This window comes from Nannobrachium achirus (genome assembly GCF_963921795.1).
Source record: "Nannobrachium achirus genome assembly, chromosome: 12".
NCBI classification, from domain to species: Eukaryota; Metazoa; Chordata; class Actinopteri; order Myctophiformes; family Myctophidae; genus Nannobrachium; species Nannobrachium achirus.
Genome location: NC_137832.1, coordinates 15822744 through 15845822, shown reverse-complemented (window position 1 = coordinate 15845822; position 23079 = coordinate 15822744). Strand labels below are relative to the sequence as shown.

Genomic DNA, 23079 nt, shown 5'->3' with positions numbered 1-23079 from the left:
CAACCCACCTCCATCACGACTACGGATCCCATAGCCTTTCGAGGACCACTCGCAAACACTAGCTTAGCTAATAAACGGAAGATTTTCACTCTCTTCATATGGCAATGATTAATGCCCCTGTGCAAGTTTGGATTAACTGGTCAACCCACTGAGGAGGAAAATGGCAGAGGAATCATGACAGATCTTCCTCATTTTATACTACAACTGCTACTATTGCTTGCTTGCTTGCTTGCTTGCTTGCTTGATTCATTGATTCATTGATTGATTCATTGATTGATTAATTCATTCATTAACAGTTTGCAGAGACAGGGAAGTACAGTACAATACAAGGTCTCCTAAAATGATTTTTCCAAGAAAGCTTATGGCTCGTTTCCATTGGTGTCCTGTGTACTCAATTCATTGCTGCTGCTGCTGCTGCTGCTGCTGTTGCTGCTGCTGCTGCTGCTGCTACTACTAGCACTGCTACTACTATACTTTATTAAAATACCTCCAGTGCTACCTACTACAATTACTACTACTACTGCTGCTGTTACTACATACATATCATAAATAATAATATACACATATTCGTCTAAGGATTCATAATGTTAGGGACTCCTGATTTAACTTGTTTCATTGTGTTTCTTGCCACTGGCACTCACTGGCACAATGATCTCCGTATTACATTGTAATATAAATATTAGGTCACACCTAAAAACTTTGTTTAGACTACCGAAACTTTTTGTGATCTTTTAGTCTTGTCTTTTAGCTCCTGTTATTTGCTCATATCATGTATTTTTAATCTATTGAATACACTTTGTAAACTTGTTTGCTTAAGAAAGTCGCTATATATAGTTTATTTGTGTGATTGCCTATAGTGCTCACGTAGAACTGTGTCTATTTATAACAATATTTGCAGAAATTATTATCTAATTTATGATAACATTGTCCTTGCAGCTGTCATTCAAAGTTATGCAATCTTATGAAATGCTTGTATCTTGAGTGAACCATGTGTCAATTTGACACCAAAGTGTGTGTGTGTGTGTGTGTGTGTGTGTGTGTGTGTGTGTGTGTGTGTGTGTGTGTGTGTGTGTGTGTGTGTGTGTGTGCGTGCGTGCGTGCGTGCGTGCGTGCGTGCGTGCGTGCGTGCGTGCGTGCGTGCGTGCGTGCGTGCGTGCGTGCGTGCGTGCGTGCGTGCGTGCGTGCGTGCGTGCGTGCGTGCGTGCGTGCGTGCGTGCTGTGCATGTGCGTGTGCAACTAAAAAAAGCTTCTGAATTTCGTGGGAGGGGCATATTTTACAAAAGCCACAAAAACCTCTGAAAGTAAATGTGAATCACATATCAAGTCCTCTCAATCAAGTGGCTATTTGACTTGTACCCCTAGGGGGTGCCAAAAATTCAAAACATTTACCCAAATCATTTCCACTTTATTCCTTAGTTCATGTACATGCACAACATGCAACGTACATATTGCTTTGGGTTTAATCGAGTTTACTTATACTTACCGGTATGCATTGTTGTCTTGACATATTGTTTGGATAGTAGCATTCTTCTATCTATTTAATTTCTTTCTTTTTTTTTTTACATAATGTAAAACTAAAAACTGTCTATTTCATATTCTTTATAGCCTTGCATAAAATATGACAATCACTAAGCTGGACACTCATATTGGTGTATCTTTTGTGTTTCAGAGAGTTTCAGACAGGAGACCTTTGTGAGCTTCTCCTTTAGACCAGTTTCTGGAAATCAAGTAAGTGAGACAATCAGGGGCGTCAATTGGGTATGGCAGTGGTTTAAGCTGCCATACCCTGGGTGCAGGGCGGAAAATAAAAGTTACTTTTAACTATAAATCCACGAATGTCTCTTTGTCTATCTGTGCTGGTTATTATGTTGTTAAATTACATACAAATTAATGCAACATTTAACAACATGGTCACTTTAGGTATTATAATTAGCCTATATTCTCCACACTTGTATTCTCCCCATCTTGACAACATGTTATATTCTCAGGTTCCGCAGGTCAGCTGCACAGGTGCAATGCATTATTGTTGATTGTGGCACGTTTACTAACATGCCAAGTTTAGCTGCACTTGAACAACCGTTCCAGGCTGCCATATCCAGCCCAAGAAACCGTAGAAACGGGGGAAAATTTTAATGTACTTCTTAAAATACTTAAATAAATGTATCATGCCTGTTGCTAAGGTATGGCAACATGACTGGTGTCTTGCACGCGCGCCTTCGCTCGCCTGTAAGACACCAGTCATGTTGCCATACCTTAGCTTTTTCTGAACTGACGCCACTGGAGACAATCTCAATTTGAAAGTTGCACAATGTAACGTTGTAGACGAGAAATGTTCTGTCAATTACACAGCTGAATCTTTGTGTACTGTACAGTGTTTGTGGTCTAACTGTGTGTGTGTGTGTGTGTGTGTGTGTGTGTGTGTGTGTGTGTGTGTGTGTGTGTGTGTGTGTGTGTGTGTGTGTGTGTGTGTGTGTGTGTGTGTGTGTGTGTGTGTGTGTGTGTGTGTGTGTGTGTGTGTGTGTTCTGTCTTTCCAGGTGGTTGAGCTTACTGGTTTCAAGCCTTCAGGTACAGTGTTACCATCTACTTACTGTACTTTTACCCCACTACGATTATTTGAAAACGTAGTTACTAATTTCTTTGTAGGTTTGGGTTATTATTACAAGATGTACATTAACCACTTCAGCCCTATTTAAACTTTTTGAAAATAGACGATCTACAAGCTCACAACACGTCACATCGTGGTGCGTTTTGAGCTTGTAGATCTGCTATTTTTAATTTTTTTAAATACATTTTAGACATATGATAACTTGTGAATAACGTGTTGGTACATTAAAGGGGAAGACCACCCATTTTCAATATTGAACTATGTCATTAATATACCTTAGAGGAGTTGTGTGGAAATAGAAAAAAAAGTTCCCCCCCTTCTGTGTTGCCTAGAGCTGGAAGATTGATTTTGGGGTTTGTATTATTAGTAAAGTACAATGTGACTGTGATGTCATCAAGTTGTACTTTACAATACAAACCCCCAAATCAATCCTCCAGTTCTAGACAACACAGAAGAGAGGGAACTTTCTTTTTTATTTCCACACAACTCCTCTAAGGTATATTAATGAGTGACATAGTTCAATATTGAAAATGGGTGGTCTTCCCCTTTAAGTATATTTTGATGCCGATACTTTTGTAAAAGAACAAAACCTTTTACTCAAGTAAAGTTTGAATACCCGACTTTTACTTTTTTTACATTGAGGTATTGATACTTTTATTTAAGTAAATAAATGATTTTATTTACTTAAATAAATGTAATTTCTCCACCCCTGCATGGTTGAATAGCTCAATGTTTGATATCAATATAAGTAATGCACCAGTGGGAATTAACAAGACCAACATCTTTGCATCAGTAAAGAGCATAGCGTAGCTTTCAAACAGTTGCTGGTGAAATGGTCAATGGTGCATTTATATAGTGCTTTTATCCAAGGCGCTTTACATAGATTGTGCATTACATTCACCTTCACCCATTCACACACACACACATTCATACACCGATGGCGGAGGAAACCATGCAAGGCACCAACCTGCTCACCGGGAGCAACTAGGGGTTCAGAGTCTTGCACAAGGACTCTTCGACTCATACTGTCCTCCTATTACGTGAGCTGGCCGTGTTTAACATTTTTATTTTATTTTTAATAATTTTTTATTGTATTACATTTTTTCCATTTTCCCCTTTCTTTTAAATAAATTAAAATAGTTATCGGAAAAATTACGGCCAGCTCACGTAATAGGAGGACAGTATGAGTCACCAGAAAAAAGACGGGTGTTTTTGATGAATTTATCGTGGTTAAAATGGATTTTGAAGTTACAATGGTTTATATATGAAGGGGTCCTGTCTGATAAAATGAATATTAAATATCTAAATATTGAATCAAGCAAATTAAAGTCTGTCCAGAGTGCTCACAAAGGCCTGAGTGAGTAGACGATAAAATGACCAATTCATTTTTTGAAAGTATAATATCCCCAAGTTTAAACACAGAGTAATATAATCGTATAGGCTGCAGACAAATTAATATTCTTGAAACATTGTGTCATATACATAATAGGGACGTGTTATGGAGCTAAGGGAATTAGCCGATACATGTGAAGATCTACAAAAGGCCCATTTATTCCCTTAAACGATCTCCATTTATCAATTTGGCGTTCAGCATTTTGTGTGAATTACAGCACTTTCTTCCATCATTTGTAAAGCGCTGCATGTTGTGCAACAGATGGTCCCCGCTATCTAAAAGGCTAAGTCATTTTAAATTGCTTCCAAATTGGCCCATAGTGGCATCGGGAAAGCAGTTTTTGTAATGGATTTGCTAAATGTTTTCCTCTCTTTGTCCGGCGCCCGATGAAAGGTGTTTCAGTCGGGTGCTTGTCGTCCATTGTTGGACGCCAAAACAAAGCGGAGGTTCAACCCCCTCATCAGGGTAGAAAGGGCGAGCTATTCAGCCTATTAGGCATTAACCACTCAAACACCTGCTCTCTCTCTCACCCTCTCTCTCTACGTCTGTCTGTTATACAACATGCTCTCACGCTGATGTGAAAACATTAAGCACTTCCAACCTGATGTCCGAAATTTGGTCATGTCATTTTGTAGGCACAAACGCTCAGGGGTGTCGCACCAAATTCTGGGCCCTGGGTGCTTTAACTACTGAAAAATAGCAGATCTACAAGCTTGTAGATCTGCTATTTCTGTTTTTTATCGTGAACATTTGTGCAAGTCTTTGAATATTTCAAATCCATCTAAGGTTTTTGGAAAAAACGTATTTGGCCATGGACCCCCATCTCAAAATATTTAGTTCCAGGGACCCCCCCCCCCCCCCCCCCCCCAGAAGCAAAATTTGACTTACAAATGACAAGATTTGCACACATTTTCAAGACTTTTCAAAAATAGCAGATCTACAAGCTTGCAGCGCGGCACTCGCTTGTAGATCTGCTATTTTTCAATAGCTTAAGTATAATATAATGAAGGCCCCCCCACCCCACCGGCTTGGGCCCTAGTGACTCAGTCCCACTCTCACCCCCCCCTTGTGACGCACTTCAACTTTCAACCTAGCATCCCAATTTTGGGCATGTCATGTAGGCAAAAACATTCATAGATGTACAACTAACTACAAAAGAAAGAAATCGTCTCACTAAATCGTCTCCCAATGTGATGCATTGTGATCATGTAGATGGCTATTTTCACTATTTGTCATCAATAATACTGTAGGCTGGGGCTTAATCGGCTAATGGCTGAGGATTGTAAGCTTTCTGAGAGGCATTTAACTCTTCTAATTTATTTCTTTTTTTCCCTTTCTTTATTTTACCCCAGGTTGCTGAACTGCGGACTGACTGGAGACTCAGTGGATGCTGGATAGTCGATGGAGTGTAAATATTCTGTATATTTAAGGCGGTAAAGGATGGGACCACAGAACACTTATTACCATCCTCCTACGTGGCAAATGTACAACAACACACCATCCCGGCTGGTGTGACTCAAGTGCAAGAGCATGTATGCAAACAAACACACCCAAACACAGCACAGGTTATTTGGAGTGTGATTGACAGTAGGCCCTTAAGGGCCACACACACACACACACACACACGAACGCGCGCGCACACGCACACACATGCTCGAGCGCCACACACACACACACCAGGAGAGCACGGCCACTGCTCTCTCTCTCTCTCTCCCTCTCTGTGTTTGGATGGAGTGTTTGAATCAGCTGTGACTACACGATTCAGAGGAGATTGAACCGCCAGCCCTGGAGGTGTACGGCGGTGGTTCTCAAAGTGGGGTCCGGGGGACCCACAGGGGCCCTTGTGGGGGTCCCAGGAGGTCCGCCACAAACAACATAAAAGCCAACGTTTTGTAGTTTGGCTATTGAAAAAAGTGCAAGCTCACAATCAGTGTGTCGAATGGGACACATTGTGAGCTTGTAGATCTACTCTTTTTTGAAAAATTTGAACAGCATAAATCTACTCCATGGCCAAATACATATCGTCATTGTCGCGTGGAAACCTTGTATGTCCAAAACCATTAGTTTTCTATTTATTATTTAAAAAATCACACCCGTGTGAACTGAGCGGTGGTTTACCCCCCCCCCCCTTCCCCCCTGTGTGTGTGTGTGTGTGCGTGTGTGTGTGTGTGTGTGCCTGGTCTGGCCTGGCCTGAACAACAGCGCCCCTCCCTTAACATGTGTGGTCATAAAAGGTACTGCAGGCCTGCAGGCTACATACAGACAGACACACACGCACACACGCACGCATACACACACGGCCACGTATAGGAGACGGTGTAACCACCGCTCAAAAATGAACTAAACTAGTGAAAACAGCCGATCTACAAGCACACAACGCCTCGCACCGCGAGGCATTGTGTGCTTGTAGATCTGCTGTTTTCACTACTTTTGTCTGACGGCCTTGTATGATGAAGCATGGCTTTGCTTTGCGAAAAAACATACAAATTTGAAACTTGGAGATACAAGGTTTCTGCCCGACAGTGATGATATCAATGTGGGGATGGGGGTCCTTGAAATGCAAATGTTTGAGAACCACTGGGGTACAGTGCACCGCATTGGAAAATGTAACTCATAATGCATGCCTGGACTCAAATGGTTTAAATGTTGTTTGTTAATATGTTACAGTGCATGTTACTCACGTATGATCAGAGTTCAATTTGTAAAAACAAAAGCGTGGGGGAGGGGTCATGCTACATGAAAACATCTGATACAGTATGTGTGTCATAACTAGGAATGGGACGATTTATCGTGATAAAAAACACTCACGATAATCGTATCATGGAGACGTAATTTATTGTGATATCGCCCTAAGTCATGCACTGGGATCAATTCATCTTTTATTTGCAGAGCTGCATAGCCGGTACCATTTAAACCCTCTGTAATTGGTAAAAGGTATATATAATATATGTACTTGATACAGTCTTTTTTTTCACTCTCTATCAAATGTCTTTTCCAAAAAATAGCCGATCTACAAGCTCACAACGCGTCGTGAGCTTGTAGATGGGCTATTTTTTGGCAAATGTTCCCGCCCCAAGATAATGGATTTTGAATATCGCGATAATATATGACATTTTCATATCGTCCCATCCCTAGTCATAACATGTTGTAACCTTGTAGATATAAAATGTGTCCAAAAAATACGTTGATCCAATTCGCCAAAAATAGGGACGCCAGGGTTAATTTGGTCATCATACATTTTTTTAATTAAAATGTAACATTATAAAATGCATCAGATTTCCCCCAAAAAAGGACATACATGTACTGTATTTGCATGTAATTAATTCAGTCTAACAAGAAGTATGGATAAATAACATATCTCCCACAACGATAAAAATGGGTGACCTGAGGGGGTATATCAAAAGAAGAGGCATGGATTTGACCCCCCTCCGCCCAGCAAATGGAACCCTGGATATCTGCGCTGAGCCTCGTAGAGGGCATAGCAGCCAGTGGCGGCCATTTTGTGGTTGCACAAATCGAAAGCGCATTCATTTTCCCCAGAGATTTCCGAAAATATTTATATTAATTGTTTGCCTGAACCAAGCCATCCAAGTTCCTGGTGATTCATGGACATAAAACATTTGATTCTGCGAAAAAGAATATTTTATTTTTTATTAAATATAGTATACTAGTAAGATGCTTGAGGCAAGTTGAGGGCGACATGCGACCTCGCCCTTTGGCCATCTGGCCAGTGATGTATATCGGAGCAGTTACCCATATATGGAGACACCTGGTACCCATATAAGGAGATCCATGTACTGTACATGGAGATATGCTGTGAGAGCCCAGACAAGCTTACTCAGTTATTCGTTATGTGAAAGTCCTATGACGTCTATGACATCTGATCTGACATCATACATACAATCCCTTTTATGCCCATACATGGAGATCCCTGTCTGTAGAACCAGCCACACAGATATTGGCTGTCTTGGCCATCTGTCTTGGCCATATATGGATTCTGTTAGTGTGGTATGTGGCCGATGTGGCCTCCATATATGGGCATTCCCATATGAAGTCCTGTTAGATATGGGCATAATATTGATGACATCAGGGAGCTCCATATATGGGCATAAAAGGGATTCTGTTAGTGTGGTTCCCCTGACATCACAGCGATGTCAGAGCAGCAAAATGGCAAACCCATAGACCGTAAAAAAGTGTACACGGAGACATGATGTGCCATTTCACATACTAACCTGCCTGGATGGTTTGGTTCCGAGCTTAAAATAATGAATATAAATATTTTCAGAAATCTCTATGGGAAAAATGTATGTACTTTCTATTTGTGGAACCACAAAATGGCCGCCATGCCCTAGCTAGTTGGACAGACTTGAAACTCTATGTGCTCTGACCAGACAGCTACATTATGTTGTCAGTGTAGTAGAGAAAAACAGATGTTAGCATAGCATCAGCGGCGACAACACATGTGCTGCGCTATGTAGCCTACAGTACATTCAGAAAGAAGAATGTGTACATATACTGTATATTATTAAAGTCACTATGAATCCAGTTTGTCATCTACTGTATCTATCTCTCATTTGGACACCATGCTACCGTGTGCTTACTCGGTGGTTCTCAACCTGTGGGTGACTTTTAAGGCTAGCACCGCAAAAAAAAAGAATGTTACTGCATCAAAATAATCAACAAACTATCGTATATAAACTGGTCAAAAATTGACCAAAATTTGGTAAATTTTTGACCAGTTTTTATACTATAGTTTGTGGGGTAGTATTGTCAGTAAGATGAAAAAATAGCCAATCCTGTAGATCTGCTGTTTTCACAATATTTATTTGTGGAACGAAGTCAAACTAAATTGGAACGCCTCAACTCCTCCAATTCCTAGGGCTTATCAGGGTTCCCAGTTCAAATATGATGATATTTTTGGGAGGGGGTCACGGCCTGAAAAGGTTGAGAACCACTGTGCTATAACTTGTAGAGCAGCGACTCCATTGCATGACAAAGTCTAAATCAGGCTCACATTGCTGCAAACTAGGGATGGGACGATACGTGATATTATCGTTTATCGTGATAAAAAACACTCACGATAATCGTATCGTGGAGATTTAATTTATTGTGATATCGTCCTCCATCATGCACTGGGATCAATTCACCTTTTATTTGCAGAGCTGCATATCCGGTACCAGTTAAACCCTCTATAATTGGTAAAAGGTACTTATTATACATACTTGAAATAGTCTTTTTTTCACTCTCTATCAAATGTCTTTGCCAAAAAACTGCAGATCTACAAGCTCACAACGCGTCGCAATGCGAAGCGTTGTGAGCTTGTAGATCTGCTATTTTTTGGCAAATGTTCCGCCTAGGGATGTCCCGATACCACTTTTTTGCTGACCAAGTACAAGTACTAGTACTTAATTTGAGTACTTGCCGATACCGAATACCGATACTGTAAGTTAAGTTTCAGTACAAGTGCTTAAATAGTGTGTGGCGCTCCAAAATAAAATGCTTTAAATGATTATGTTGTCATGCCTAGAGTGAGAGAAGGTGAAAACACTGTTTATTAGTTGAACTAACACACACAAAACTGTGTCTTAGGACTTTTGATATGTTGTTACCAACATATTTATGAAACAAAATGGTATCTGGCGCCGCCGTGAGCAATATCGGACGAGCACGAGTACAGCAAAATAGGCCGGTATCGGGGCGAGTACCGATACTGCAAGTACCGATACCGCATCCCTACTTCCGCCCCAGGATAATGGATTTTGAAAATCGCGATAATATCGTAAATCGCGATTTATTTCGTCACAATAATCGTTATCGTCCCATCCCTATACTGCACACACAGGGCTTGACGTGGAACTGTGTTTGGCAGGCTCTCCAAGCCTTTTCCTCCTTCAATTATAGAACTAGCCATGCAGCAGCCATCTTGGCTGTTCCCTATCTCTCCTAAGGGAGGGATGCACTCTCAACTCAAGAGCCATTATTCACCAAGTGCTTGCTACATGTTGAATCTCTGTGCACTAGATGCTCGGGGAAGAGGTTTGCCTTGTTCTTCTGTCGGTAGTGCTACACACTTATGTAACCGTCCTGCATGGGAAAATGTATTAGCCCAGGGGTCTTCAACAGGGGGTCCGGGACCCCTATATAGGGGGTCCTCAGAGTTACTACAGGGGGGGCCGCCAAATCTTTGTGTGATACAGTAGGATAATTCTTATAAATTAACAACTTGAATCCTTGCATCCCTATTCCGAGGAGAACTTCAGCCAAAAATAGCAGATCTACAAGCGCTCAACGCCTCGCAGCGCGAGGCGTTGAGAGCTTATAGATCGGCTATTTTCGGCAAATAGGTTTGGTGTAGAGGTACAAAAAGAGCAGACCAAGTACAGAGTGGTCAAATTTACTACTGTAAGTATCGACAATTTAAGTGGTTAAATGTCTGAAAAAACACATTAACGCTGTCAAACAAGTCTATGAAATCGATGAAAATCTGTATTACACATTTATTCAATATAGGGGGTCCCTGTTTCATCTCTCTCTCAGATAAGGGGTCCTAGGTCTGAAAACGTTGAAGACCCCTGTATTAGCCTATGAATATGTATATGTTGCGTTGTTAAAATACTGAAGAAGAATGTGAGCTGTTCTAATGTCCTGCTGTGGTCTAAGGTTAGCTAATTATGAATTTAGCTTTGTTTTCTTTTGATGAATCAGGCATCACATTTCTAAAATGGGGTGTGTTTACACCTGGAATGAACGCCAACTTACAAAATTATACGAAACAATATGTACTTAATAATTGTTCATGTCCTTGGCTGAAGAAACAAACACTATGCGGATTATATTTTAGATACATTAGTAATTTTGTTGTATTTTGGTATAGAACAGGGGTCTTCAACAGGGGGTCTGGGACCCCTAGGGGGTCCTCCAAATCCTTGTGTGATAGAAGCATTTTTTCCTCCTTTTTTATATTAACCACTTGAACCCTAGCATCCATATTCTGAGAACTTTAGCCAAAAATAGCAGCTATTTTCGGCAAAGAGGTTTGGTGTAGAGGGGAAAAAGAGCAGACTAAGTACAGAGTGAAAGGTCAAGTTTATTATGTATTGACGGTTCAAGTGGTTAAATATCTGAAAACACAAATTGACATGAATCCAAAATACACTGATGATTGTGCTGTCAAACAATGAAACAATATGGAATCTATGAAAAGGTTGTGGGGGTCCCTGCTTCATCTCTCTCTCTCACCTAAGGGGTCCTTGGCCTGAAAACGTTGAAGACCCCTGGTAGAGAAGTCTTCATATTCATAATGTAGGAATTACATTTACGTTGTTAAGTTATGTGCTACATGACACGACATTCCACTGGATTATTTCTGTATTCCTGAATGTATCATTTGTGTACAGAAACTGCTAAATGGTTTGACAATAATCACCACCGACACAGTGGTGTTTTACTTCATTGAATTTTATTGGTTTGAAGCTATTACAATAAAATATATTTAAAAGACAAACAAAATAATTTGGTCACTTTCTGTCGAGAACAGCACTTCTGTTGAACAAGTAAAAGGACTGTCAACTCACAGGAAAATAATTCAAAAGCAAAGAGCAAAAAAAAAAAGAAGAAGAAAAAACTAACAAAGGCAATATCAAGTGAAACAGTTTCACAATAGTAGCATTTTTGACTATTAACAAAAAACGGATACATTTGCCCGTGTTGAAGTTGATCTTTTTCTCACAATGTGATATTCACTTCACAATATAAATATTCTGTACATGGGTGATAACGAACATTTTGCGTCTTCATTATAAAACCGAGGCGACGGTATATCCCCCCCAGGCCAACTTTGAGTTAAGGCAGGTGGAGTGATTGTCTGCGACAAGCTGAAATGACTGACCCTGTCCCTGCCAAGTAAATGGAGTATATAGTAAGGGAAAGTTAGCCGAGTGTTAGACCAATCTGGGAACTAAATCTAAATCAATAGTTTTTCTTCACAAATGTGTTCATAAAGGTGACTACTATCACCTCTGAACTTTCTCAATCACAACTCCCTTCGGAAACTTTGTGGGAGCCAATCAAAGTTGGGGGTATCCCGAGGGCCTATAGGATTAAAGGGGGGAAAATAAAATGGCCAATGTGAGCGTATGAGGTGTGTAATTAGGGTATTTTGGGGCTGCTGAATCCATTCCAACCATTAGTTATCACTAAAAATTACTCCTTGGCCATAAAATAGGCCACAAGACATATAATATTGGCGATAAAAAAATGGTTGGAGTAGGTTTGAATTCATGAAAACTATTCAAGATCAGGCGGGTAAGCGCACATCATGACACACAGGATAACATGATACAATCTGACAAGGAACACTCAAAAGGGTTTAAAACATAGGGACTAACAGGACACAGGTGAACTCGAATGACATGAAAACTGAAAACTAATGGTTGGTATGGATTCAGCAGCCCAAAAATACCCTATTTACACACCCCATATGCTCATATTGGCCATTTTATTTTATTTTATCCCCTTTAATCCCAGGCCCAGATATCCCGACACCCCCAACTTTGATTGGCTCCCACAAAGTTTCCGAAGGGAGTTGTGATTGAGAAAGTTCAGAGGTGATAGTAGACATCTTTATGAACACATTTGTGGAGAAAGCTATCGGTTTTTGATTTAGTTCCCAGATTCGTCTAACACTCGGCTAACTTTACCTTACTAATAGAGGAATGATTGGAATAGCCACATTGCAACGCCTCAACTGCACACTAATAATACAAATAACAACACCGCTTTAACCACTTGACCCCCAGGGCTCTGCACTTGCCCCCCTCCTTTTTTGCCTCAACCCCAAATCTCTTTTGCCAAAAATAATAGAACAATAGATAACTATTTCCTCCCGCGAGGGAAATACAGTATTTTCAGCCCAACCCAGCTGATTCGCTGCCCACAAGGAGCACGTGAGCATTTACGGCGGTTAAGAGTCTTGCTCAGGGACACACATCGACATTCGTCGTTGTCGGGTGAAAACCTACGTATGTCCAAAACCGTTCGTTTTTATCATTTAAAAAAAATGAACTAAACTAGTGAAAACAGACGATCTGCAAGCGCTTGTAGATCTGCTGTTTTCACTACTTTTGTGCGACGGCTTTGTCTGATGAAGCAGGGCTTTACTTCACGAAAAACGTACACATTTGAAACTTGGAGATACAAGGTTTCTGCCCGACAGTGACCCATTGCTACCCTGGCCTGGAATGGAACCTGGGACAACCAGGGGCTCTGGTTCCCCAGGCATGCCCAGAAATAGGGATGCAAAGGTTCAAGTGGTTAAAGAGGGTGCAAATGATATCATTTGGTTAAATGAGTATTAAATAGCTCTGTCTATATTGTAGTGTTTCTCAAACTTTCAAATTTCAGCGTCTCCCCTTAACTCTGACAGTGTACAAATGGAACCAAATGAACCCGTCTGGGTTCATTTGGTTGCATTTGTACACTGTCAGAGTTACAGACTTGTATGGGTCAATTTAGACCCCCATAAAGGAACCCACAGAGTCCCTGGAATCCACTTACAATGAATATACAATGAATGATTGATAGATTGAGGGGGTTCGCATTTTCACCGTTGTATTCTTTTTTACAAAAACATTTAAGATTGCTTTGTCGTGTTTCCAAATTCTCTGACTGTGATTATACCTGTATCATGTTTAATGGTTTAATTATTCTAGAATCTCTGTGGCTGATATGCTCTTACAAAATCACGCGTCATCTTCAACGTGATATAGCTACGAGTGTTTGCGTTTTAGTGTTAAAGTTTCAACACATATCCATAACAAAACAGTTTGACACAAGATACACTGTTATTAAGAAGATTATGAAGAGCAGTAACACAAATGTGTTTTGTCCCAGAAGTAGAAGCATGACGTATTTATTTAATCCATTTTAGACGCTGAGCTTTATCTAATCTAAAGCCAAACTTTCGCTTGACAACAAGAACTGATTTGAACTTAAACCGGTTTCTCTTCGGTAAGCAACACCATCATGCAATGGAGACTAAATTAAACCTTTAATACTTTGTCTTCTAAAAGAAGGCTGGAACCATAAATGGGATTTTTGGTTTCTTGTTTTTTGTTAAGAGCTTCCATTCTCATGCCTATACGCCATCTGTCAGCAGATCTATAAGCTCTCTACGTTTTAAGGACAATTTTTTCTTTTTTCTTTTTTACAACAAGGGTTCATATTTTAGATTGTAATCAGAGAAAAGAAAAGAGTGTTAAAATGTTTTCATTTAATTCTTTCTATCGTTTTAGCGATTTTAATGACATTGATTTCAGTGGGTGGGGGCATGCGCGCAAGTGGCTAAATATGTCCTTTTAGACACAATAAGCCCATTCCCAAGATGCACCACAATCTTTGATGGGCAGATGTGACTTATGGGGGCTGGTGTTGTTAGTAATATAGACATTGCCAGCTTATTGTGTCTAAAAATCACATTTAGGCACTTGCACGCATGCCCCCATGGACTGAAATCAAAGTCATTAAATTGCTAAAACGCTAGAAAGCAATGAAAACAACATCTTTTCTTTTCTCTAATTACAATCTAAAATATGAACCCTTGTTGTAAAAAAAAACAAAGCTGTCCTTTAAGCTTGAGCTTTGTGACGGCCCAGTGGGGAGAGAGGCTGTCTGATAATCAGAAGGTCACCGTGGGTTCGCCTCCCGGCCTCCAGTCTACGTTTCAAAGTGTCCCGGAGAAAGACAGACACCTAACCTAGCCCCCCCACAGCACTCATCCTCATATCGTTGTTGTCGGGTGGAAACCTTGTATGTCCAAAACCTTCCCTTTTCTAACTATTCATTTACTGAATGTCTGTCCGTCTGTCTGCATGCTGACATCACTGATACTAAACAGTGTTTCCACCATGGTAACAATACCCAACTGACATCAACAATACCCGACTGACATCACTACAATGCCCAAATTTGGAGATGACATCACAGACTGGCCTCGACACGGAACACCATATGTGGGCATAAAAGAGTGCCAGCCAGCCAGACTGATACAACGGGTATTGCACAACTGGACATCGATGGTGACTATTCTGCCCAACGGGCACCGGTCTGGGTTCTATAACATTACTTCTGAGACTCCTACATTCAATCCCTCATCGCACACCCCATTATTTTTTAAACGTAGATCTGCTATTTTCACTACTTTTGTGTGACACTTTTGTACGATGAAGCAGGGCTTTCAATTACCAAGAATAAAAAAAATACACATTTGAAACTTTGGAGATACGAGATTTCTGCCTGACAGTGACGATGTGCGTCTGAGCAGCCGTCAGCTGGAAGAAGATGAAACAGAACCCCCCCCCCCCCCCCCCCACACAAAGCAATTCAAATCAAATCAATCGTCAGAAAACTTGTAGCTTAATTGTCTATTTCTTGGCGAACGAACACCGCCGGCCATACGATGAAGTATAAGTCACTGTTTGGCAGAAACCTCGTATCTCCAAGTTTCAAATTTGTAATTTTTTTCGCAAAGTGAAGCCCCACTTCATCGCACAAGGCAGTCGAACAAAAGTAGTGAAAACAGACAGTAGATCGTCTGTTTTCACTAGTTTAAATCATTTAAAAAATGTATAAATACAAAACAAACGGTTTTGGACATACAAGCTTTCCACCCGACAACGACGATAAGTCAGGATTCAGTGGGAAATGTGGTTCTGTTTCATGCATGGCCGGATACATGTTTCCCCTCACGGTGTGTGCAGATTAAAAAAAGAAAATCTTGGAACCCGTCCATGGTCTTGTCACTGACCCTAACTATCTGCCCCTCTTCTTTCAGGCTTGGGTGGCTTTCTTGGTGAAAACCGAAGGACAAACGCTTACCAATATTATTATTTTTTTGCTTTTTTTTTGGGCGTTCTCTGCTTAATAAAAAGGACACAGCTGTGTCTTTGTTGATCATTTCTCCCTCTCTCCGTTCACACATGTTGGATGATGAATCTAATGTATCTTTTATGTTTTATTTTTTGTATTCTTTTCATAGCTTCGCCTCCCCTCTCTCTCTCTCTCCCTTCTGCTGCACTCCTCCTCAGTGCTCTGGCCAAGAGATGGCTTCCTTTCATTCTCTCCCACACACAGTATAGCCTGCACTACGCTGCGCTCGCTCTCTCTCTCTCTCTGTCTATGTCTCATTCTCAGGGGCGTCAACTGGGTATGGCAGGCATATGCAGCTGCCATACCCTCCCACTGAGCATTCCGTCTAAAAGTGGTCTAATAGTGGTATAGATTTGAAAATGTTTTAGTCGTCTAAACTTAGACTAGACGTTTATTAGACGTCTAATAGACGTCTAAATATAGACGGTCTACATTTAGATGTCTATTAGACGTCTAATAAACGTCTAGTTTAGTCGACTAAAACGTTTTCAAATCTATACCACTATTAGACCACTTTTAGACGGAATGCTCAGTGGGCTGGGTCCCGGTGGGAAAATAAAAGTTACTTTTAAATATAAATCCATGAATGTCTCTTTGTCTATCTGTGCTAGTTTTTATAATGTTGTTAAATTACAGTAAAATAACTACAAATGCAAAATTTAACAAAATGGTCACTTTAACAAGGTATTATAATTATATTCTCCACACTTGTATTCTCCCCAGCTTGACAAAATGGTATATTCCCAGGTTCCGCGGGTCAGCTGCACAGGTGCAATGCATTATTGTTAATTGTGGCACGTTTACTAACATGCCAAGTTTAGCTGCACTTGAACAACCATTCCAGGCTGCCATATCCAGCCCCAAGAAACCGTAGAAACGGGGGAAATAAATGTATCATGCCTGTTACTAAGGTATGGCAACATGACTGGTGCGTGCAAGACACCAGTCATGTTGCCATACCTTAGCTTTTTCTGAACTGACGCCACTGCTCATTCTCTCTCTTTCTCTCTCTCTCTCTCTCTGTCTCACACACACACACGCACACATGTACGCCACACACACAAACACACACACACACACGCTCTCTCCCTCTATTTCTTTCCGTCAGTCTGTCTCTTCTCTTCCATTCTGTCCATCTCTCTCGCTCTGCCTTGCCTGGTTGCGCTCTCTCTCTCTCTGAGTCTGTAGCCTATCTATCTACTGTGTATGCGTGCGTGTGTGTCTTCATTCGCTCCCTCGTTCCCTTGGCAAAACACATCAAAGAGCCAGATGATTAAGTGAATAAGAATGTGCTCTCTCGTAAACACGTGTGGCTTTGATATATCAATATATTAACCTCTAAAAAGATTCAACAAAAATGACGCTTTGAGTTCATCTTACCGTAAGGTAGGGTTCTGTAAGGGATGGTGACAAAAATCACAAGTGCTGAAGCGAGACATATTTATAGTCCTTTGACAAGGCCGAAGAACGTCGTCCATTTTGAAGCCCTGTATTTCCTACACAGAATCCCGAATAATGACACAGCCTTGAGATTATAGGTTCCATCCAGGAGTGTCACACCAAGTTCTGGGCCCTGGGTACAAGGATTCACTGTGGGGCCCCTGTGCTTTAACTATTGAAAAATAGCAGATATACAAGCTCACTATTGAAAAATAGCAGATATACAAGCTCACAGCGCGGCACCGAGTGCCGCACTGCGAGCTTGTAGCACCGAGTGCCGCACTGCGAGCTTGTAGATCTGCTATTTCTTTTTTAATCGTGGAAAAAGTCTTTGAATATTTCAAATCCTTCTAAGGTTTTTTTGAAAAAACCTACGTTTCTATGTCAGTGGTGCTCAGACTTTTTCATGTGAAGGACTCCCAAGATGACATGTATTTGGCCACGGACCCCCATCTCAAAATATTTCGTTCCAGACTTCCAGGGACCACCCAGAAGCTAAATTTGAGTTACAAATGGTCACTTAGAAAATACACATATTCAAAGATTTGCACACATTTTCACGACTTATAAGCCGCGCTGTGAGCTTGTATATCTGCTATTTTTCAATAGTTAAAGCATAAAATAAGGCTCCTCCACCTTGGGCCCTAGTAACTCACTCAGTCCCACTCCCCCCCTCCCCCCCCCCCCCCCTTGTGACGCCCCTGGTTCCATCTGACATCTTGTTCAAGATTTACTTCACATAAAGTTTACTGTACAATCAGGTCTTTGCAGGAGGGGGTGTGGGCGGGGGGACTAAAAAGACGTAAATACGTGGGCTATAAAAAAGGTAACGTAAAAACATATAGGCCTAGCTTTGCTAACTATAAGGGGTTCGATATCTCAAAACTATACTGAAAGCAGATGGAACCTTATAATTCTCAAACTCGTTGTGTTTTCTTTTTGTACATGAACTGACCCAGACGGAACCAGGCAAAAAATAAAAATAAAAGATTGTTTGATTGAACCTGCAAAACTAGTAGCAGCCCCACTGCCTCCACAGAGTCAATTGTCATGTCTCTCTCACTCTAATCTATACACACACGCTCACACACACATACAAGCATTAAAGGACAACTTTAGTTTTTTTACAACATGGGTTCATATTAAAGAAAAGATGAGTGTTAAAATGATTTAATTTACTGCTTTCTATAGTTTTTAATGACTTTGATTTCAGTGGTTGGAGGCATGCGTGCAAGTGGCAAAATATGTGTTTGGATTTCAGTAACACTACTAGCTCCCATAAGTCACATCTGCACATGAAAGATTGCGGTGCATCTTGGGAATGGGCTTTTTGTGTCTAAAAATACATATTTAGCCACTTGCACACATGGACATTCGAGCCACTGAAATCAAAGTCATTAAAATGGCTAAAACGATAGAAAGTGGTAAATGAAAACATTTTAACACTCATCTTTTCTTTTATCTCATTACAATCTAAAACAGTGGTTCTCAAAGTGGATTCCAGGAACTCTGTGGGTTCCTTTAGGGGGTCTAAATTGACCCATACAAGTGTGTGACTCTGACAGTGTATAAATGGAACCAAATTAACCCGTCAGGGTTCATTTGGTTCCATTTGTCCATTTGTCAGAGTTAAGGGGAGACCTTGAAATGTGAAAGTTTGAGAAACACTGATCTAAAATATCGTCGTTGTCGAGCAGAAACCTCGTATCTCCCAGGTTCAAATGTGTACATTCTTTCGTAAAGTAAAGCCCTGCTTCATCATGCAAGACTGTCGCACAAACGTAGTGAAAACAGCAGATCTACAAGCACACAACGTATGCTTGTAGATCGGCTGTTTTCACTAGTTTAAATCATTTTTAAAATGATAAACACAAAACAAACGGTTTTGGACATACAAGGTTTCCACCCGAAAACGACGATATGAACCCTTGTTGTAAAAAAAACAAAGTCCTTTAAAGTACGTACTATGCGCGCGAATGCGTGTGTGTGTCTCTCTCTCTCTCTCTCTGTCCTCTACCCTCACACGCAGGCCCTCTTGGCGTGCATCATCTCGATGAGCAGGTTGTTGCAGGGCACCTCGCCGCTCAGGTGCATGTAGCACAGGTAGTCCTCGGCCTGCGTGCTGAGGGTCCGCAGCTCGGTGAGGTGCAGCACCACCTGGCAGAACTTCTCCTGGAACTGCGGGTAGCCGGCGAGCGTGTACTCCAGCAGCGCGCCGTTCACCTGCTCCTGGACACCCTCCACGAACGCCTGGTTCTCCAGGAGCTTCACGTCTGTCGGGAGAGAGGAGCAGTGGTCTAAAGTAAACCAGTAAGACGCCTAAGGGCGACAAGCGACCTCGCCTTAAAGCAGAAATAAGGAGGAATCATGCAATTGCTTATTTAATTTTTTTATTTTATTATATTCAGGCGGCTAACAATGCTCCTTAAAAAAATCTAGTCGCTGTGGCGCTTCTGGGAGCCGCAGTCTACCACCAAAACTATTATTTTATCTGTAAGAAGCTCTGTCATTAGCAGCTCATTGCTGCATGAACCAGCCGACCGGGGCTAAAAGGATTGACAGACAGGGCAACCAATCTGAACAAGAACAAGAGGCGGTCCTGATTGGTCTGTTATTTTGGATGGGCACCCAGTTCAATCGACCAATGACAGAACTTCTCACAGATAAAAAATAATAATAATAACTTTTTTTTTTAAATAAGCAATTGCATGATTTCTGCTTATGTCAGCAGAAAACTGCTTATTTCTGCTTTAAAGGGCAAGGTCGCGCCATATCTTGGCCATGGCCAGTGATGTATATCGGACCAGTTACCCATATGAGACCCCTGGCACCCATATATGGAGATCCATGTACTGTATATGGAGATATGCTGTGAGACCCCAAACATGCTTACTCAGTTATTTGTTATGTGAAAGTCCTATGATGTCTCTGACATCTGACATCATACGTACAAAATATGGGCTTAATATTGATGACATCAGGGATCTCCATATATGGGCATAAAAGGGATTCTGTTAGTGTGGTTCCCCTGACATCACAGTGATGTCAGAGTGTGATGTCAGAGTGGCAAACACATAGACTGTAAAAAAGTGTACACGGACAGACAGACAGACAGACAGAGACATGATGTGCCTTTTCTCATACTAAACTGCGACCATCGGTCGCAACTAAGTGCATGCATTTACTCAAGTACTGTATTTAAGTTTTGAGGTAGTTTTGCTTTACTCGAGCGTTTCCAATTTCCGATACTTTATACTTTTACTCCACTAGGAAAATATCGTACTTTTACTCCACTACAATCCTTTGAAAACTTCAGTTACTTTTTCCTTTGTAGATTTTGATTATTAGGCTACAAAACACCATTAACCATTATTAAATCATAATAGCCGATCTACAAGCTTGTAGATCTAAATCTACAAGCTCACAGCTTGTAGATCTGCTATTTTCATACAATCTTTAATATATTTTAGACTTTTGATAAATTGTGAGACGGTGCATTCAGCATAATGAGTACTTTACTTTTTGTTCGAGACAGACACGTAGAATCGTAGATATATAGGCTACATATAGGCCGGGAGTAGGGACGCATACAAGCAGCCACAGACACACAGACAGACACAAAAAAAGGAAACATAGTTGTTATTATTATTATATAATAGTTTCATTATGATCATAATGAAAGATACTCAAGAAAGCACTCTCTGAATATGTCATATTTTTCGTATAACTCAATACCGGGCCGCGTCGACTTTGATTGATAATATTTTGGGGTTTTCTGTCTTTAGCTGCAGGGAATGTTGACAGAATATGAAGAATTAGTGGTCGAATAACTGTTCTTCAAAAGAACATCAATACAAAATCAGTGTGTGCCATCGCCTGTGTATGCACGTGTGTGTAGCGTAGTAGGCCTACGCGTGTGCGTGCACCATGTGTTAGTGCGCTAAACACAATGTCAAATGTATTTGTGCGTGCGGTTAGCATAAGGTTAACAATAACCTGACACGCCAGTGGTCTTGCATTCAGCATCAGCTAAGTCCCGCCAGGATAGACTCCATTCATGCGGTAATTAAATGTTTAGAATCAACCGCTTCTGAATCATCTTTTCAAACTGCTTAAGGGCAATTAAATTACCCCCCCGACAAACCTGACTCCCAAGACGAGGAGGGAGAGAGCGAGAGGCAGAGCAAAAGAAGCCGACAGGCAGAGACGACAAATATTTTCCTGCCTCTGCCAAGTGCTCTCGTCGCTCTAAAGGTCTTTGTGTTCCCTGCTTTTCTGCCGCTAAATAGCAATCACTTCTGGGAATCTGGGCAAAAGCCTACGTCTATGCTCTCTCTCCCCGCGTACGAGCCGCAGCGTGAATGTAGGTCCGTTGCAATCGAATGACCCATCCATTACGCTTTTCTTTTTTAATGCCATTAGTGCACAATGGGAGAGGCGGTCTTTGTTAATCCTTTCCTTTTGTCAACCCCCAGAAATTTAATTAAGTGCAGTTTATTTGAGAAGAGATAAGACTAGTTTAGAAAACACTTGCAACCTCCCAGATAAATAGATACTGCAAATTATATGATCGTTTATGCCTTTAATATTGTCAGTATTGCTATTCGAATGCCGTCAAAAAGGTAGTATCAGTATGTCAGTGTATACGCCTGTTGAGCTAAATGCATTTAAACCTCTGTAGGTTTTGGGGAAATATTGAGCTGTCCAACAAATATAAGCACCACGATGATAACCTCCTCTTTCCCAACAGACCCCAAGTAAGGCCTAGAATTATTGAATGCTTTAACCAGTGAAAAATAGAAGATATACAAGCTCACAGCGCGGCACACGGTGCCGCGCTGCGAGCTTGTAGATCTGCTATTTTGTTTAAAGTCGTGAAAATGCGTGCAAATCATTGACTATACTGTATGTATTTTCAAAGCGAATGTTTGTAACTCAAATTTTGCTTCTGGGGGGTCCCTGGAACTAAATATTTTGAGATGCGGGTCCGTGGCCAAATAAATATCATTTTGGGGGTCCTTCACATGAAAAGGTTTGAGAACCTGACATAACCTGACATAGTAGTCTCTCAAGAACAGACTAACTGAGCTCCATTTAAGTGAAAATGACCTTTTCTTTGACGATGGCTGGCCAGATTGCTGACATAGAAACATAGGGTCTTCAAAAAAATCTTAGAAGGATTCAAAAGACACTTATAGAATCGGGTCAAAATTCAAATTTTCTTGATTTTTCAAAAATAGCAGATCTACAAGCTCGCAGCGCGGCACTTGGTGCCGCGCTGTGAGCTTGTATATCTGCTATTTTTCAATAGTTAAAGCATAAAATAATGATACGCAATAATGTGTACCCGTTCTGAATGGGTTAACAATCAATTTGAATTAGGTGAAAATCAACCCCAGAATAATGCACTCTCTTTGGGAGATAAGAGTCATTCCAAAGTCTGCTAATTTCTTGGTGACAAAAGACGAACAGTCTTGAGATGCCTCTCAGGAATAGGCAGATACTAGACACGTTCATCTGTCAAGGCTTTGTAAAAATACCAATTCAGAGAAACCAAAATGTCCAAAATGTCGAGCACAGACATTGCCATCTTTAGAGCCTTGCACTCATACAATAATAATATTCACAGAATGATTATACAAATATTGTGAACAGCAAAAGCCGTAAAATAAAATAAAATACCATTGTTAAAAAACATGGACTCTTTTGGCCAAA

At 40.9% G+C, this 23079-nt stretch overlaps 2 protein-coding genes across 2 annotated transcripts in view; one reads left to right on the top strand and one right to left on the bottom strand.

Annotated features, from left to right (window-relative positions):
* The window catches only part of adgrd2 (adhesion G protein-coupled receptor D2), a gene marked incomplete at both ends in the record, with an annotated part of 70460 nt that extends 65101 nt beyond the window's left edge, over positions 1-5359 (top strand). Inside the window, 3 exons of the mRNA XM_080738478.1 lie at positions 1670-1728; positions 2536-2566; positions 5352-5359. Coding sequence (XP_080594604.1) covers positions 1670-1728; positions 2536-2566; positions 5352-5359 — 98 coding nt within the window. The remainder of the gene's footprint in view (positions 1-1669; positions 1729-2535; positions 2567-5351) is intronic.
* Positions 5360-19383: 14024 nt separating this feature from the next.
* LOC308296070 (nuclear receptor subfamily 5 group A member 2-like) overlaps positions 19384-23079 on the bottom strand; it is a gene marked incomplete at both ends in the record, with an annotated part of 36359 nt that continues 32663 nt past the window's right edge. The window contains one exon of the mRNA XM_080739187.1: positions 19384-19637. Coding sequence (XP_080595313.1) covers positions 19384-19637 — 254 coding nt within the window. The remainder of the gene's footprint in view (positions 19638-23079) is intronic.